Source organism: Sminthopsis crassicaudata, chromosome 5 (genome assembly GCF_048593235.1).
Source record: "Sminthopsis crassicaudata isolate SCR6 chromosome 5, ASM4859323v1, whole genome shotgun sequence".
NCBI classification, from domain to species: domain Eukaryota; kingdom Metazoa; phylum Chordata; class Mammalia; order Dasyuromorphia; family Dasyuridae; genus Sminthopsis; species Sminthopsis crassicaudata.
In genome coordinates, this window is record NC_133621.1 from 252,708,727 (window position 1) to 252,727,489 (window position 18,763).

General features: G+C 32.1%; 1 protein-coding gene across 1 annotated transcript in view; it reads left to right on the forward strand.

Moving 5' to 3' along the window:
• NAV3 (neuron navigator 3) overlaps positions 1-18,763 on the forward strand; it is a 490,821-nt gene that overhangs the window by 133,044 nt on the left and 339,014 nt on the right. The window contains 2 exon segments of the mRNA XM_074270837.1: positions 9,358-9,475; positions 10,127-10,179. Of these exon segments, the coding sequence (XP_074126938.1) occupies positions 9,358-9,475; positions 10,127-10,179 (171 nt within the window).

Below are 18,763 nucleotides of genomic sequence, written 5' to 3' on the forward strand. Positions count from 1 at the left end.
AAATAAATGAGGGGGTAAATAAATAATAGGTTCTGAGTTTGCCAAAAGAGAATTTCCAAGGTGTTTTCAGTGAGACAACTTCTTTCATCTAATAACATAACTCACTTATCTGTAATTTTGTCCCTACCTCTAAAGGACTTAACTTCAACCTTTGAAGAATTATAATATTTAATGCTCATATAAATAAATTTTGGCAAAGTCCAACATATAGACTCTGGATGAGAAGCTTCTGTTACTTCAACATTTATTATTTCCTGTCATTATACATGTTTTTTCTTGATTAATTTGACTTTCCTTTTTCAGTGTATCTTTTTTGATTTAAAAAATCTTTTGGATAATTAAGTGTGAAATCTTCTGGAGCTTAAAATAACACTGGAATATGAAATGTTGGCCAGTCTGGCAACCTTTCTCCACCTCTTTTTTTGTTCCTCATCAGAAAGTGACCTACACCAAATAATATTCCAAGAATCTGATTTCTTGGGGCAAGACTCCTTTCTTATGAATGAAGTTCAATTTAATCCAATAGAGTCAACATTTAATAAGCATCTTCTGTACCCTAGACACTGTGCTGAGCACTGGGAATACAATTAATGAAAGAAAAGATAATAAGAATCTTCAAGGATATTATAGTTTATTTAAGGGAAAACAGTATACAAAAGAAGGAGGACTCACCAAAGGCTATTCTGTTCCATGCAGTAACAGACAGGGCAGCTCATCCAGAATAAACTCAAAATTTTACTTTTTGTCCTATATAAAGGAAGGCATTGGGAGGATTTTGATGCTCTGCCCTCCATTCCTCCAATCAGAGGTTAGAGGAGCCTGAGGGATGTGTTATCAGTTAAGCCATAAGTTAGGATCAAATTTTGAGGAGTATTGTGACAATCAATGAGATGTTTTTAATGTATCATATACATGTTGTAATTATTGTTGTTTTTTATTGGTTTAGACAGGTTCAGAGAGTCTTAGATTTAGATCTTGATAATCTATTTTATTAATTTTAATTGGTTATTCTTCTACCATTGAGAGCTTTTAACTCTTTTGTATCCACAATCTTTTATGGATTTTGTTTGAATAATTAGATAAGACTTCCTTAGAAAGAATTCACTTCTTTTATAGTTTTCAACTAATCACATTTTCCCAGAAGATAAATTTAATTGAGTTTAATTTGTACTTTCCCATTTCATGTAAACTTCTAAAAGTATTTTGAAACTATTTTTCTTCTTTAAATTGAAATAAGTAAGTTTTTATGCAATAGATGTCCCAGAATCCCTTTAAATATTTTCTATTCTGCCAGGATATTTGGTAAATCCAGATAATCCCTAACACTATCCAAAATTTTGAGAATTATTAAAGGAGTTTTCCTATAAAGGCATCTAGATGCCAAGCTTTAAACAAAAGAGGTATTTGCCATTTTCTGGAATTGAGTTCAGATGTTATGTTGAAGCTTTTAAACATGATTGGAATTAGGAAGTAGTGTAAGGAAACTCTTTAGAATGAAGGAATATAGAAGTAAAATCTGGTTTTCCTCCTATCTAGATGAATAAAAACTTTACCTTCAATAAGTAGCCTGTCCTGTATGAGTTTTTAGTGACTGGGGAAATGGAAAGAGAGCTGGAATAATTTTTAAACCAGTGCCATAGCTGTCTGGCCTAATTCATTTTTCCTCATACACATGCAAAAAAAAAAAAAAACTGCAAATGGCTTTTCAGAAGAGGTCATTAATCGAGTATTATACAACTCCAAATATATAGAAAGTATTTTTCTCAACCTTTTTGACCTGTTTCAAGTAATTTATGGTAGAAAGGCTTTGTCAAGAGAATTTTCTTCTGGAATTTTCTTTTTCACTCAGTTTTTTTTTTTTTTTTTTTCCCCCTTGAGGCTGGGGTTAAGTGACTTGCCCAGGGTCACACAGCTAGGAATATTAAGTGTCTGAGACCAGATCAGAACTCTGGTCCTCCTGAATTCAGGGCTGGCGCTCTATTCACTGTGCCACCTAGCTGCCCCTTCACTCAGTTTTTATTAGCTTGGGTTTATTTATTTTCAGAGCAAAGTCATATAGCATACTTTTTTTGTTTGTTTGTTTGTTCTAGGGATACAGCATGGCATAATAAATATGGAGCTAAATTTAGAGCCAGAATACCAGGATTCAAGACAACCTTCTAAAACTATATGTTGCAAAAAAGGGGCCCACTTACAGTGACTCGTTAGCTAGGAGTTGCTTATACTAATAAAATCATTGGCCCAATCCCTATCTTTTCCTGTAACTACTAATCTTCCCACATTCCTTTGGCTCTTATTCTCCCTCAAATTTGATTATCTTCCCAATGGGTAGTATCATTTAGTGGCTCAAGATAGAGGAAGTTTGCTCAGTCAAGTCTTCTTCAACTTTTCCTACTTATAACCCCTTTTTTCCCTGAAATTCTTTTATATGACCCAATCTGGAATCGAGCTACTTCTAGCAATGTTCATTCATATGCAGTACAGAGTGTCCATGTTGTATGTTTAGCTACAGTGAAGTTACAAAAAGCAACATTAAAAAGTACTTCCAGATACACTTTGTATTCATTAAAGGTTTGATATTGGATTAATTTTTGTTTTCAGAAACCTTTTATTGTTGACAAGTTTGTTGCAACCCCCACATTCAGCTACAAAACCAAATATGGGGTCATCACCTACAATTTTGTCCTTATGAATAAAATTAGAGATATAGTTCCCATAATTTCCTTTAACTCAAAATCTTCCTGGATTTTTTCCCACAGCTTAATACCTTCCTTCTCCCAACTGTTTTATCCCTTCAATGATGCTATCATTCAGTTAACTAAACTGGCAAGATAAACTTGGATTCTTGTCTCTTTCCATGACCCTAAATATCTCATCAAACCTTTATTAGTTATTGCTGTTGATTTTTTTTCATGGTATTTCTTAATTTTCTCCTCTTCTTTCTTGTTATCACCACTGTCTCCTCCATTTTAGGAACTTATAGTCTGGAGAGTTAATCATACCTTTTATCTTTCCTTTGATCTCATAATTATTAAGCTAAAAAAACAACACAGTATTTTTTTTATCCCCCTTCTCACATTATTGGTTTGGTCTAATTATTAAGAAGTATATGGGATACTACATTTTGTTATATTCCAACCTAAAATCTTGTGGCTTAAACAAGGTTAAATAGATACCATATTGAAAATTGTGTTGAAAATTATCTAAATGGGATGTTTGGATTAAAATATGCTTTTGACAGTTTCTTAGGTACCAAACTCCTTAGAGAGAAGGGATCACAGATATAGAACTAAAAGGGATCTTATAAAGTTATCTAAACCAAACCCTGAGTTTTATAATTAATCCTAGGGCAGCCTGGAAATGTTGTGAATCACCCAGGCTTATTGATAAATCTGACATAATATAGGGCTTCTATGTTTATGGTCCTGGTATTAATGTTTTGTTCCTGGTTTTTATAGTTAGTTATGTATATAGGTTTACTCTGTTATTAATTGCTGAAGTAGAAAATTATTTGCTATTTCTTAAAGAACATGAAAAAATTCATATATTAATAACTAGCAGGAAGAAAACCAAATGTCTGTACATTTTTTTTCTTTATGATTTGTTGATCCTTTATTGTGTTTATTATTGGGATGTTCAATTTACAATAATTGAGAGAAAATATCAACACAGCAATGGTCCATGATTAATTAATTCATTCATTAAACATGATATGGGCATCTACTATAGATAGAATATTGTTCTATATATGGAGAGATAAAAATATTTTAAATACATGAGAGTCTTTACTCTTATGGAACCTATAGTCATATGGAAAATTATAACACATATGTAAATTACACTGCTTCTCCTCCACCCCCAGCTTTCTAGTTTTAGTCTTGATTTGGTCTTTCATTCATTCACAGAAACTCTATATGGATGCAGAACACGTCCATAACCTAAACTATTAATTAAAAAGTTGTCTAGGATACAGAGAAATAAGAACATAACCTTAAAATCTGTGTGAGATGGTGGCAAAACTTTACCTTAAGTGACCTGTCACCCATTATAATAGGCTGTATCTTACTTTCAATCAATCACTCAACAAGTGTTTATTAATTTCCTACCATATAACAAATACCATGCTAGATTCATGTCATACAAAGACTAAAATGAAATAATCCCTGGAACAAAAAATCTTAAGTTGTCTTTTAAAATATGGCTTTGTGTCAATAAAGGTAAGATATAATAGAGGATCCTAGGAGAGGAATGAATGTAATAGGTATGGGGGAGATGAGCAAAAATATGGAGAAGCCTGATAGATTCCAAGAAGAGTTCACATTGGTTAAAATGTCCAATAGTGATGAGATTACCTCATTGACAAATTAGGACATCAACTCATTAAAATCAAAAACTATATGTTGGCTTATCAAAAAAGAAGAAAAAGAAGAAGAGGAAGAAAAAGAGGAAGAGGAAGAAAGATTAAGAATTTGAGCTCCATTTTTATGAGATTATGAAGGACTGTATATTATCTCCCTGCTGTACAAAATACTTGCCATTGCTATGAAATTCATTATATGAATAAGATAGAAGGAAGACATGATTAAATGGAAATATGGGATAATATTGTAATGCCAGAGAAACTGAGGCAAGATAGAGATTAGAGAGGTTTTTAATATTTTATTAGAAGGAGAGTTTAGATGAGGGGCAAAACAGAATCCATGTTGACCCCAGCTGGTTGAATCAGACTCTTCTCTCAAAGCATGCATCGAGTTACTGAGGGATTCCAGAGATTCTTATAGGGCTCCAGAGATCAGGGAAACAAAGGGAAGATAGGGTAGAGTACTAGTGAGTAGGAGCTCCAGAAAAGGACCATAAATTCAGTTCTGACAGGTTGGGGGTCAGAAACAAGGATCATAAATTCTAATAAGTTGGGAGGCTAAGAGCCACTAAGTCTGGATCATAGGGTCCCATCCAGGTAAGCCACTTGTAGTTTATGACTCTTTGAAATGCTAGTGGCCAGGGCTCCCAGTCCTAAATATCTCAGTCCTAATGACCAGGAAGGGAGATTGCCACCAAGGAAACTGAGGCAGAACAATTCAGGGAAATTGAGGCAGAACAATTCAGGGAAACTGAGGCAGAACAACTTAAGGAAACTGAGGCAGAACAATTCAGGGAAACTAATGCAGAGAAACTGAGGCATAACAATATATAAATTTTGAATTAAAAACAAGTTGTTTTATGTTAGAGGATTCACCTGTGCCTGTAACTAACTTTTGAAGGGTGACTAGAATTGTGATATATCAAATTTACATTAGAAGAAAACAATCTTTCAAAAGGCTATGTGCCTAGAGACCTTGGGTCTTTTATAGATGGTACTTTTGCTTTTGATCAGTACTATTTTGTAAACCTCCTAGTTCCATTTAGTATCTCACATGGATTAGCTATTCATTTTATTTCTTGCTTTTATATGGTTCCAAATGTGCAAAATGATTAAAATTAGCATGTTAAAAGCACTAAATAAATGGTTATTGACTTGAATACAATGACTTGTTAATTTACTGAAAGAAAAATAATCCTTCTCTGTATAACCTTTGGGTTTCTAGGTTTATTGAATGCATGAATGAATTGAAGATGTTTAGCCTGGAGAGGATATCACAAGGAGTCCCTGAATACTACCACTAAATATTTGAATAGCTACCTAGTGAATAGGGATTGTATTTGCTTCACTTATCTTCCACAAGGAAGAACTAGGAAGACTGAGATGAAGTGATAGGGAATCAAACATAGACTTATAAAAGACAATTAAAATTCTCTATTAGTTTCAAAGCAATCCCAATAGACTTTGAATAGAAAATCCATCTACATCCAGAAAAAGAATTGAGACTGTATATAAATCAATACATGCTATGTTTAGTTCTTTTTTTTCTGTTTTTTTTTCCTCTCTCCCATGATTTTTCCCTTTTGCTCTGATTTTCTCTCCCAACATGATTCTTAAAGGCAATGTGTGTTAAAAAATAAATAAATGAATGAATAAAAAACAATTCTCCATTGGTAAATACATCTTCCTCAGGTAAAGTAGATTCCCTATTGCTGGAAATCTTTAAGCAAAAAATAAATAACTGACTACATGCTAATCTAGTCCAAGGAGATTTATAGAGAGGATTCATATGTGGATACAATTCAGAAAAGTGTTATTTTGGGGCAAATGTCAAACAATGAGATTTATTAACTGTAATGATTAAATCCTATCCTTTCTCAAAGGAACACATGTAACCAAGGATTTCATAATTAGTGGTGTTTTACTTCAAGTTTCATCATTTTGAATCCATCTTCCACATATCTAATAAAAGGATTTTTCCTAAAGTATATTTCAGATAGTCTTGCCCATTCTCATTATATTTCTATGGATCCCTATTACTTCTATGGGGAAAAAATGACATAAAACAAAATAAAACTATAAATTCATTGTCTAGTTAAAGCTTTTTAAAACCTCATCCCAACCTATTTTCCCATCCTTATGACACATTACTCCCACTCATATAATTTATCATAAATTACATTGGCTTTCTTATGGTTTATCATATATAACCATTGATTTCTTTATTGACACTGTACATTTTGCATGTCTGAATGCACTCTCTCTCTTTTTTTTTTTTTTTTTTACCACTGCTTAGAATCATTGGTTTCCTCTAAAACTTAAGATATTAAGATTTCAGATTTGGTTATTTTTACCATGATGTTGTTCTAGTAAAGATTTATTTCTGGATTCTGCTCACTTTGTTTTTCACCAGTTTATACATATCTTTCTAGGTTGCTCTGAAACTTTCCATTCTAACATATTTGTTGGAATAAGGCAAGGTAATAAGCATTTATATAGCACCTCCTATGTGGCAGGTACTGCTAAATCTCATTTGATCTTTATAGTAACCCAGAACGATAGGTACTATTATACTCATTTTGCAGTTTCCTCAAATGAAAATGAGGAAACTGAGGCACACTGACTTCCCTAGGACCATATATGTAGTAAATAGCCAAGACTCATTTTGAGCTCAGATATTCCTCTTTCTAGGGCTAACATTATCCACTGAACTTCCAGCTGTCAATTATCATGACATGATCATATTCCATTCCATTCATATAATATATAAATAATTAAAGAGCTTTGATAATATCCTACCATGATTACAGGAGTCAGTATTATTAACTATTAATTATTGGTAGATGATAATCTACATGGAGCACACATTTTTGGACATGGGCAATGTAGGAATTTATTTTACTTGACTATAACTATATTTTACAAGGTTTTTTTGTTTTTTTTTCCCCTAGCTTTGGAGGTGAAAGGGAGAAAAGACAAATGTTTATTATTTTTAAATAATAATTTTTAAATTCATATTAAGTACCATTTTCTACATAAAGACTTTCCTGTTTTTCCAGCTATTCAAGTCTCTCTACACTCCCTTATATTTCCCAGTCATTACTTTATATATGTTTTGTAGCTATCTATGCTGTTGCTTTTCCTCTTTGAAGCTTTTTTAAAGGCAGAGCCTGTTTCTCAGTTGTCCTTGTTTTCATATATTAAGCTTATTGTCTGATATATAATAAGCACCTAATATCTCATTTGTGTGTACAAAATATATTCAAGGCCATTGGGTGTGGATTGGAGCAGAAGAATGCTAGCATTCAGGAAAAGATTCATATAGAAGGTAGCATTTAGGCTGTTTTTTAATGAAAAAAAAGTTTTACTTAAATGTATATATAAAAATATATGTATATGTATATAGATATAGATATATGTATATAGATAGATTCATATGAATAGATAGTTTTTGGAGGTGGATATTAGAAAATGAAGAGTTCAGGATGGATTTCCTGGAGGTGGCCCTTGAAAGTATGTGAGAAGGAAGTCAAATTCACTGAACTCTGAGAGTTTGTAGTGTTTTTTTTTTTTTTTTTTTTTTTTTTTCCTGTTTGGGACTTTAATGATCTTCCCTATCTCTACTCATGCTGATGAATCTGTGGAATTTGGGGGCAAATGAAGTAACCACAGTATCAGGCATCATCAAGGAAGCTTATTAATTACTTGCATGTTTTAGTTGGAAATTATTTTCATAGGTTTGTTCAGAGCTGCCTTGACTGTTTAAGGCACAAGCCATCATATTGAGAACATTTATAAAGAATAATGAAAATGTTAGAACTTGGGGATGAATACATTAGAGCTTCTTCTTTATTGTTATAACTAACTCCTCCTAAACTACACACCCATACACACCCATACAACACCCTCACACACTATCTCACACACACACCTATAGAGTACTGAAGTGTTCTGTTGCTCTTGCTGTTCTGAAGTTTAAAAGTGTATACAAATGTTGTCCATCAAGCAGGTGCTTACTGTATTCAGAACACTGTACTAGTTATTTAGAGAGACACATATTTGATAGAAAAAACAATCGCAGACTTTCAAGAAATTATAGTTTAAATATGAAAATATGTTTAAAATTATTGTACATGTATAACCTGTATTAGATTGCTTATTCTCTTGGAGGTAAGGGAGGAAGGGAAGAAAAAATTTGAAATTCAAAATTTTATATATATGAATGTTAAGAACTATTTTACCTGTAATTAGAAAAATAAAGCACTATTGAGAAAAAATTATAGTCTATGAATTGAATAAGTAAACAATGTAGATAATTATATAGTGGCTGAAGGGGAAGGTCTGATTGAACAGGAAAATGAGGGAAATCTTTCTGTAGAAGTGGGACAAATACATAAGGATTGGATATATAATTAGAAGATCTGTGGCAAGTCCTAGCTACTATTTATTAGGTCCTGAGGAGTCAGTGAACTTTAAGATTCAGTTTCCTTATCTGAAATTAGGAGAAACATACTCATTTAAGAGGGTTACAAAAAGGAAAGCACTTGGCACAGTTTAGAGTGCTTTGAGAATTATTTAACTACTTGAAGAAACACATATTTATATTTCCTATAGAATTAATGTGTTTGGATTGTATTTTACATGGACAGATCCATGGAAAACTGAGTCAGAATTTAGACTGATTTGTAATATGATTGCCCTTAGTAGTCATAATGCAAGGGAATTTTTGTTTTGTCACAAAGTGACTGACCCTTTATTATGAGAGATAATGAATCATCCCAAGTTAAAATGAGATAATTTGAGGGAAGAGGAAATTTTTTTAGATGACTTTACAACCATTTATTTTTGAGTTATGACTTCTGAAACTGGAATGTGATTTAGAATAGTTTTTTTTTTTTTTTTTTTTTCCTTTGAAGCCAACATTTGTCTTAAGAATTTTTATTGTATCTCATCCCCTCACCCCGGTCCCTGCTTTTTCCTTCCTATCCACTCTACAGATTTACACTGACTGGGCTAACCATTACCTAGCTAAATCTGGCCACAAGCGGTTGATTAAGGATTTACAACAGGACATTACAGATGGAGTACTGCTAGCAGAAATCATTCAGATCATTGGTAAGGACTGCACTCTGAAAGAAGGCATGAACAGGCTTGTTGCATGATGAAATGTAATATATGTTTAATGTACCCTGAAATGAACCCTACAGAAATACATCCTAATGTATCCATATATTTCCAAATCTCATACAGTTCTGTTTCAATTTAATTTGGAAAAAAAAGTTTACATTAAGATGTTTGCAAGAAACTATTGACTCCCAGCTTTCAAAATGGCTAGAACCATTTGATTGGATCCACTGTTATTGTCAGAGATGAATGCTTAGTGAAGCCATATGTCTCCCATGTGTGCATTTTGTGAGTTGAAGCGGCTCATATTTTCTGGGATTCCTTGAAATTGTATCCTGATCTTGTGTGGACAATTGTGAAGGGTTTCATGTCAGCAGTCATTTGGCACCAGGTAGAAAATTATGAGCATGCCCTTCTTCACACTCCTATTCTTGCATGATTTGTGCATTGGGGAAGTATCCATCACTAACAAGTGGGTAAAGCTGGAAAAAAAGAAGTTTGCAGAAAACAAAACAAAATAAACAAACAAAAAAAACACAAAGCATTTTTTTCCTGAAAATTTTAAAGTATATTTTCCCTTATAGCTCTTTTCATTGTTGTTTTTTTTTTTTTTTCTCTTTTTACTCACATTCTCAAATTTAGCAAATGAAAAGGTTGAAGATATCAATGGATGCCCCAGAAGTCAATCTCAAATGGTAAGGATTAAATATATTCTCCTTTTCCCACCCCCCACCCCCTGTCTTTGTAATCAGAGAATTAGAATGATGAACTTTGGAGATGAAAGTAGAATGTAACATATCTCTATATCTCTATTCCTTATTCTACTCTACTTTAGATACTTCTAGGTCACAGGTCCTATTCTGTCAATTTCTGTCAGTATAAACCCATAGCACAGGACATAGTAGTGGTAGTTACTAGATTTTATTTATTCAAATGCTCATTAACCTGGCTAATTGGATTTAGCTTTAGAATTGATGTTAATAAATCCCCTAACCAATTTTAAGTGGAGTCTTTGTCTGAACAACTGGTTTAAAGACTGTGATTTGCCATGTGCTTTTTTTATAAATAGCATTTTGATTTGTATATGGCAAAGTCAAACATAAACACACTGACTCCTTAACATTTTTGTAAATAGAACTAAAAACAAGCTACTGAAAGTTCTCTGATCTATGATTGGAAGTTATATATGAATAACAACTTCTTCAAGGATCTTGTATATGAAATATTATTACCCACTCTCTCCCCTTCATCCTTACTAATGAATGATTATGTTGAATGCAAATTTTTGGCCAAAAACTCTAGAATAGAATGATTAAACAATTTGAATAAAATGTTACTAAAAGCAAAATGTAAGCTCACCTTCCTCATTTTTGCTGTCTACCATTTATTTTTTTTCCTGATAAACAAAAATACAGAATACTCAAAACTAAAAGGTATTAGGTGAATTACTTAGTATTTTTCATCAAAAGCCTCTAGGTCCATAGCTGTCATTGTAATCCACCTTGCACAGTGCTCAACACACAGTAGATGCTTAATATATACTTGCTAAATTAATTAATCAATAATAATGAACACACAGTGAGTTTATGAAATAAATATGCAACATGACTATGAAATATTTAATATGAAATAAATGATGCAATGATCAATAATGTCAAAGACTGAAGATTTTTAAGGATTATAGAAAGAGTGGTAGACCTGGAGTTGGGAGACAGATTTAAATGAAACTCACTGAGCCTCAGCTTCCACATCACTAAAATCTAGATAACAATACTTGCACTATCTTTCATAATTTTTGTGAACAAAAATGCTCTGTAAATGTCAGTTATTATGATTTTTATCATTTCTATTGATGTGCTTAATCTTTAGCATCCCATACCAGAAAAATTCTTAATTTAGCTGTCTTATGTAAATTTTTATGAAATACTCCAATTATCTCATATAATACTTAGTATGAGAATTCAGGTAAAGAACAGGTATGCTCTATAGATAATTTCTATAATAAAGGAACAATATTGATCAGATTGCTTTTAGAAGTAAACTTTGTGAATCACTATTTTGTAATTGTACAAACCCCTAGTATATACTGTGTAGGGTGTGCTTTCATGGATGTGAACTTTTAATTAATGATTTGTATAATTTCATTTCAGAAATTTATATGATAACTTGAAATCAGATTTTCATATTATCATGGATACAAATGGGAGATTGGACATCATCTAGTTCAACTCTCTTATTTTATAGATGAAGAAAATGAAATTGTAGTTAGAAGCAACTTTAGCTGAGTTCCCTCATCTTATAGTGGAAGGTACAATGCCCAGAGATGGAACTGCAAGGGAAAACTTAGTCTGGCATTTTTTAACAGATAAAGAAACTGGGATAATAAGTCTAGAATAAGAGTGGATATTAAAGGTCATATGAGGAAACTGAATCCCAAAGAAATTAAGTGACTTAAAGATAGGAAATGTCTTAGATATTATCCAAACTCAGATCCTCTGCTTACAAACCTCAAGATCTGCTCACTTGGGAATGTGAAGGGACTAGCACAATATCACTATCAAGACAGATCCCAAGATTTTTGAACCTAAATATGTTGAAGATGACACCTTTCTTAGAAACAGAGATATTGTTGTTACTAGTTTAATTTCAACATTTTTTTTTAAAGGTGTTTTTAGAATCTCTTAAGTATTCTGATAATGTACTTATTTGAGTTTGACAAAATAGTATGCAGGAGATAGTGTCCCAGCCTGTAGGCAGGAAAACTCAAATTGAAATCTGGCCTCAGACAGTTGTATACTGTATGAACCTTGGCAAAATACTTAATTTCTGTTTGCTTCAATTTCTTCATCTTTAACGTGAATATGATAATAATACACGTTCCCCAGAGTTGTTGTAAGAATTACATGAGATATGAATTGTAAAGTATTTAGCTTGATGCCTGATACAACATAAATGCTATATAAATGATGTTTTATTATTATGAATTTTGAATTATGAATAATTATTATGAATAAATGCTGAACTAAAACTTCCACACCTCAAAAGTTTACACATTTGCCTTTGGGATTTTCAAAAGAGTGAACTTATTTTTGAAACTCATATTCTTTTTGCTGCTTCTGGATTTAAAGGACATGCTAAAAATTATCTTCCCAAGTTATGCTCATTAAAAATACAAAATACAAAACAAGAATTGTATCTTCCTCAGCTAAAGCAAGGATTAGGTTGGGTTTGAGTGAAAAATTTATTGGACCTAATTCATAAAATTTATTTAGCAACTTTACTCTAAAATTACCTCTGCCATTACTGTGATGAATTATAGAAGAACACATGAAAGAATTGCATTCCCTTTGTTTGTATCATTTCTTCCTCCTTATAATTTGAAATTATATTAAAGAATAAACATATCATAACACCACAAACTCAGAAAAAAATATAGAATTCAGTTAGGAAATCTTAATGAGGTCAGTTGATTGACATTACAACTACCAACATATGAAATCCTTTCTGAATTATAGGCAAGTACCATTTTTGCATTGTATGATATGTAAGGATACACAAGATGGAAGTTCTGGAGAGGATGGTTCTGTTGCTAAATTCCAAGATATAAAATTAGTATTATGCAACGAATGTTTCTGTTATTTTATAGAGTGCACATGTGATCTTCTTAGAATAAGGAATCCTCAGATTAGGTCTGAGGCAAAAACTGAAATCAGGTCTTTCTGACAATCAAGTTTTTCACTCCTTTTGCCATGCTGCTTCATCATTATTTTAAGTATCAATTCTAATTATATATTATCCCTTTTAAATGGTTATGTATGAATGTGTTCTTTTGATGGTATATTGGGAAAAAATTCCACGTACCCAGAGATAGAGCTGATAAATAGAAGTATGTATAGAACAATTTTACACACATACACACACACACACACATACCTGTTTGTGTCTAATGGTGGCTATCTAATTGTTGGCAAGGAGAAAGGAAGAGAGAAGAAAAAAATGGAGAAATTCTGAACTTTGTTATATATTTAAAAGGAATATTATACATATTCAATGCACTCATTCTTTTTACTATGAAAAATTCTTGTTTTATTCCATACAATGAAAAATAAATTTTAAAAAATGGAATATCTGCTTAAAAGCCCAGACAAACAAAACCTAAATATAAGTACCACTTCTCATTATAAATGGCCTTTCTGATCTTGGGCCTATTGCTTAACTGCTCAGTGGCTCAGACAACTCAGCAGGGAAATTATTGAACTACTTTGGTCTAATGAATTTTCTCATTGGTACTTTACTATAATGGGGAAAAAAGAGATTGAAAGCTTATCTCTCACCTTTTCCCCTATGTCTCATTCCTAAATATCATACAATAAATAAAAAGTCTAAAAAACTAAAAACTGCAACTGGAGATATTAGTATATTAGTGATTATCAAGCCATCCTTAGAAGCCAGTTTTCCAGAAGTTTTGCTGTAGTACATGATGAAATTCTTAGTTCATGAATGCTTGGAATATATAAAATTCTTAGTCTCTAATATGCTGTAAGACTAAACATCTGGGGCTGTCTTTAACTTGGACAGCCTCTTTTTAAAAATGGGAAATTAGTTTTGTAAAAAAAGCATCCCCCTGCATGTCTCTCATTTTTGTCTGGCAATCCTGCACTTGTGCCTTTGTATTTCAAGTCAAAAGCATGCATTTTTTTGGGCTATTTTTAAGCTAATGGACATTCTGTACATTCCTGGTATTTAGAGCGACTAGTTGGTTTCCTAGAATAAGCTCACTAAAGCTGTGGTCTAAATATGCATACATACATACATACATGTTTAATTCTGCTACCACCCACCTAGAAATGTTTTCCCTGAATGCCCTAATCAACAGGTGCTGCCCAAATGAACTCTTGTGTCTTAAGCTCTATGTTTAACAAAGCCTTACAAGTTAGCCTCTCATTTTTACCACAGTGTATATATCTTAGTTGAATGTAAAAGTAGTTTGTTGAGAGAACCTCTCTCTTGAAATAAAGAAGTATAACCATGATATTGAATATTCAGATATACTTAAATTCAATGTATATAGCAACTACCTTGTATAATGAAAAACACTGGAGTCAGAGAACCCCAGTTCCTCTGGATTCACATCACACTTCCAGGACATAATGCTTATGTGATTGTCATTTAATCACTTAACTTCTCTGACTCAATATTTTGACTTGTAAAATATAGAAATTACCTTTAAGGTCCCTTTTATCCCAAAAATCTATGATCCTGTGATGCTAACATAGACCTGCCTTGGTTTTTGAGAGAAACTTCTGTGCTTCAGTTTGTATGAGTATATTGAGGGCTACAGATAAGGCAACTATGACTTTCTCTGGTTTGCTAATAAAGGAATAGAAATTCAGAGTGTTTTGTATGAGGATGTATTCTGATGGAAGTGGATATCTTCAACAAAGAGAAGATCTAATTCAGTTCCAATTGATCAATGATGGGCAGAACCAGCTACACCCAGAGAAGGAACACTGAGAAATGAGAGTAAACTGTTTGCATTTTTGTTTTTCTTCCCAGGTTAGTTTTAACTTCTGAATCCAATTCTTCCTGTGCAACAAGAAATTCAGTTCTGCACACATATCTTGTATCTAGGATATACTATAACATATCTAATATGTATAAGACTGTCTGCCACATAGGGGAAGGGATGGAGGGAAGGAAGGGAAAAATCGGAACAGAAGTGAGTGCAGGAGATAATGTTGTAAAAAATTATCCATGCATATGTACTGTCAAAAAAAAAGTTATAAAATAAAATTTTAAAAATAAATTCAGAGTGTTTGAGTGACTCAAAGTCATACTGTAACTGAAGGGACTGGAGGGGAAAATGGGCAAGAATAAGCATTTCTTTTTTTAACTTCTTTTTTAAAAAAAAATAGCTTTTTATTTTTCAACATACATGCAAAAATAATTTTCAGTGTTCACCCTTGCAAAACCTTATTTTCTAAATGTTTCTCCTTCCATCCCTATTTCCCTTCTCCCTTAGACAAACAAGTAATCCATTACAGGTTAACAATATGCAATTCAAAGAAAAAGGGAAAGAGCTAAATAGAAGGGAATACAGAAACTGTAAAGGAAAGGTTTAAGGAAAGGGGAGGGACTCTAAGGGGGAGGGATGGATCCTAAAGAGGGAGAGCTGCATGAGGCAAGCTGTGCTCACAAGTTTAATACTGGGGAGGGGAGTAAGAGGGAAATGAAACAGAAAAGCGTAACCTGAGGTTAACAAGATGGCAGGAAATGCAGAATTAGTCATTTTAACCATAAATGTTAATGGAGTAAACTCCCCATAAATAGGAGATAGATAGCAGACTAGATTAAGAGTCAGAATCCTACAATGTGTAGTTTACAGTAGACACACATGAAGCAGGGTGACATACAGAGTAAAGGTAAAAAGCTGGAGTAAATCTACTATGCTTCAGGTGAAGCCAAAAAAGCAGGAATAGCTATCTTGATCTCAGATCAAGAAAAAGCAAAAAATTAATCTAATTATAAGGAAGAGCACTCTATCTTGCTAAAGAGTAGCATAGATAATGAAGCAATATCGCTATTAAACATATATGCACCAAGTGGTATAGCATATAAATTCTTAAAGAAGTTAAGAGACAGAAAAACTATAATAGTGGGAGATCTCAACCTTATACTCTCAGAACTAGATAAATCAAACCACAAAATACATAAAAAGAACTTAAAGAGGGAAATAGAACACTAGAAAAGTTAGGTGTGATATGTATTTGGAGAAAACTAAATGGAGAAAGAAAGGAGAACACTTTCTTCTCGGCACTTTATGGAAGCTATACAAAAATTGACCATATATTAGGAAATAAAGACCTAAAATTCAAATGCAGAAAGGCAGAAATAGTAAATGCATCCTTTTCAAATCGCATGCAATAAAAATTACATTCAATAAAAAAGCAGGGGAAAATAGACTAAAAAGTAATTGGAAACTAAATAATCTCATCCTAAAGAATGAATTATAGACAAAATTAATAATTTCACCTAAGAGACTGACAATAATGAGATAACATACCAAAATGTGTGGGATGCAATCAAAGCAGTAATAAGGAGAAATTTTATATTTCTAGAAGTCTACTTGCATAAAATAGAGAAAGAGAAAATCAGTGAAATAGGCTTGCAACTAAAAAAGCTAGAAAAAGAGCAAATTAAAAACCCCTAGTCTAAAAATAAAAGTAGAGATTAATAAATTTAAAGTAAAAAAAAAAAAACTATTGAATTAATAAATAAAACTAAAAGTTGATTCTATGAAAAAAACAAACAAACAACAAATTAGATAAACCCTTGGTAAATTTAATTAGAAAAAAGAAAGAAAATCAAATTGTTAGTCTTAGAAATGAAAAGGATGAAAAGGGAGAACTTGTCACTAAAAAAAAAAAAAAAAAGAGGAAATTAGAGCAATAATTAGGAATTGCTTTGCCCAACTTTATGCCAATAAATTTGATAATTTAAAAGAAATGGATGAATACCTTCAAAAATATAGCTTGCCTAGATCAACAGAGGAAGAAGTAAATTGGTTTAAACAGTCCAATTTTACAAAAAGAAATAGAATAAGCTATTAATCAACACTCTAAGAAAAAATCCCCAGGACCAGATGGGTTTACATGTGAATTCTACCAAACATTTAAAGAACAATTAACTTCAATGCTATATAAAGTATTTGAAAAAATAAGATTGAAGGAGTCCTACCAAATTCCTTTTATGACACACACATGGTACTGATACCTAAACCAGGTAGGACAAAAACAGAAAAAGAAAATTATAAAGCAATCTCTGTAATGAACATTGATGCAAACATCTTAAATAAAATACTAGCAAAAAGATTACAGAAAATCAACTCCAGGATAATACACCATGACTAAGTAGGATTTATATCAGTTATGCAGGACTGGTTCAAAATTAGAAAAACTATTAACCTAATTGACTATATCAATAACCAAATTTATAAAACTATATGATCATCTCAATAGATTCAGAAAAAGCATTTGATAAAATCTAACATCCATTCCTTGAGAGTATAGGAATACATGGAATTTTACTTAAAATAGTCAGGAGCATCTATTTAAAATCCTCAATAAGCATCATATGTAAAAGGGATAAACTGGAACCATTGCCAGTAAAATCAGGAGTGAAACAACTTGCCCACTACCACCATTACTATTATTGAATAGTGCTAGAAATGCTAGATTCAGCAATAAGAAATAAAAAAGAAATTAAAGAATAAGAATAGGTAATGAGGAAACCAAATTATCACTCTTTGCAGATAATATGATAATACTTAGAAAATACTTAGATAATATTTAGAAAATCCCAGAGATTCTACTAAAAACTATTAGAAATAATTCACAACTTTAGCAAAGTTGCAGGATACAAAATAAATCCACATAAACCCTTAGCATTGACAGGCCCAATTCTATTGAGTACAGATGGACTCCAGATTCTTGAGAAATCCATTAACTAGTTGGAAAACCCCACTACAACAGGACATAGAATATAATTGCTGAAAATTTCAGCAATAAAGTGGGTACAAGATTCAGTTCCAGTAAAAGCATAGCCTGATGGATAGAGTTACGGACTTGAAGTCATGAAGACCTTCAGTCCCAGTGTCATTAATTGTGGGAGAAGACATTTAATCAATGTGATTAAGGCAACACTAAAACTTATCTGCTGCCATCACTGTAATTAATTATATTTAATTATAAATCATTATTTAAGTTTAACTATACATTGTTGTAGTCATTGTGTGTGTTGTTATCCTGCTTCTTATTACTTGACTCTTCATCAGTTCATATAAGTTTTCTCAATTTTTCCTATATTCTTGATATCCATCCAGTATAATGAATTTGGTGGGGCCAGTTTACCTGAATTGTGTATTTTTAATGCAATTTGATAGCTTTAAATATCCAAATAATTCTAGAGATCTAGTATCACCCCGTTATTTTACATTTGAGAATACTGAGACAGTGAGATTAAGTAACTTGGCCAAATTCACATGGGAAGCAGACAAGCCAGCATTTGAATCCAGATTCTTTCATTCCAATTTTAGTTTTGAAATCATATGTAGTATCTAAAAATATTCTCGAATAAATTTTTCTTGCTGTTTTAGGACATTCAAATATTTTGAGGTCATTTCAACCTCTTTTCAAACATTCTCTCCACAAATTTTTATAAGAATTGTTATAAATAATCATGATAATAACAACTACCATTTATATAATGTTCTAAAATTTG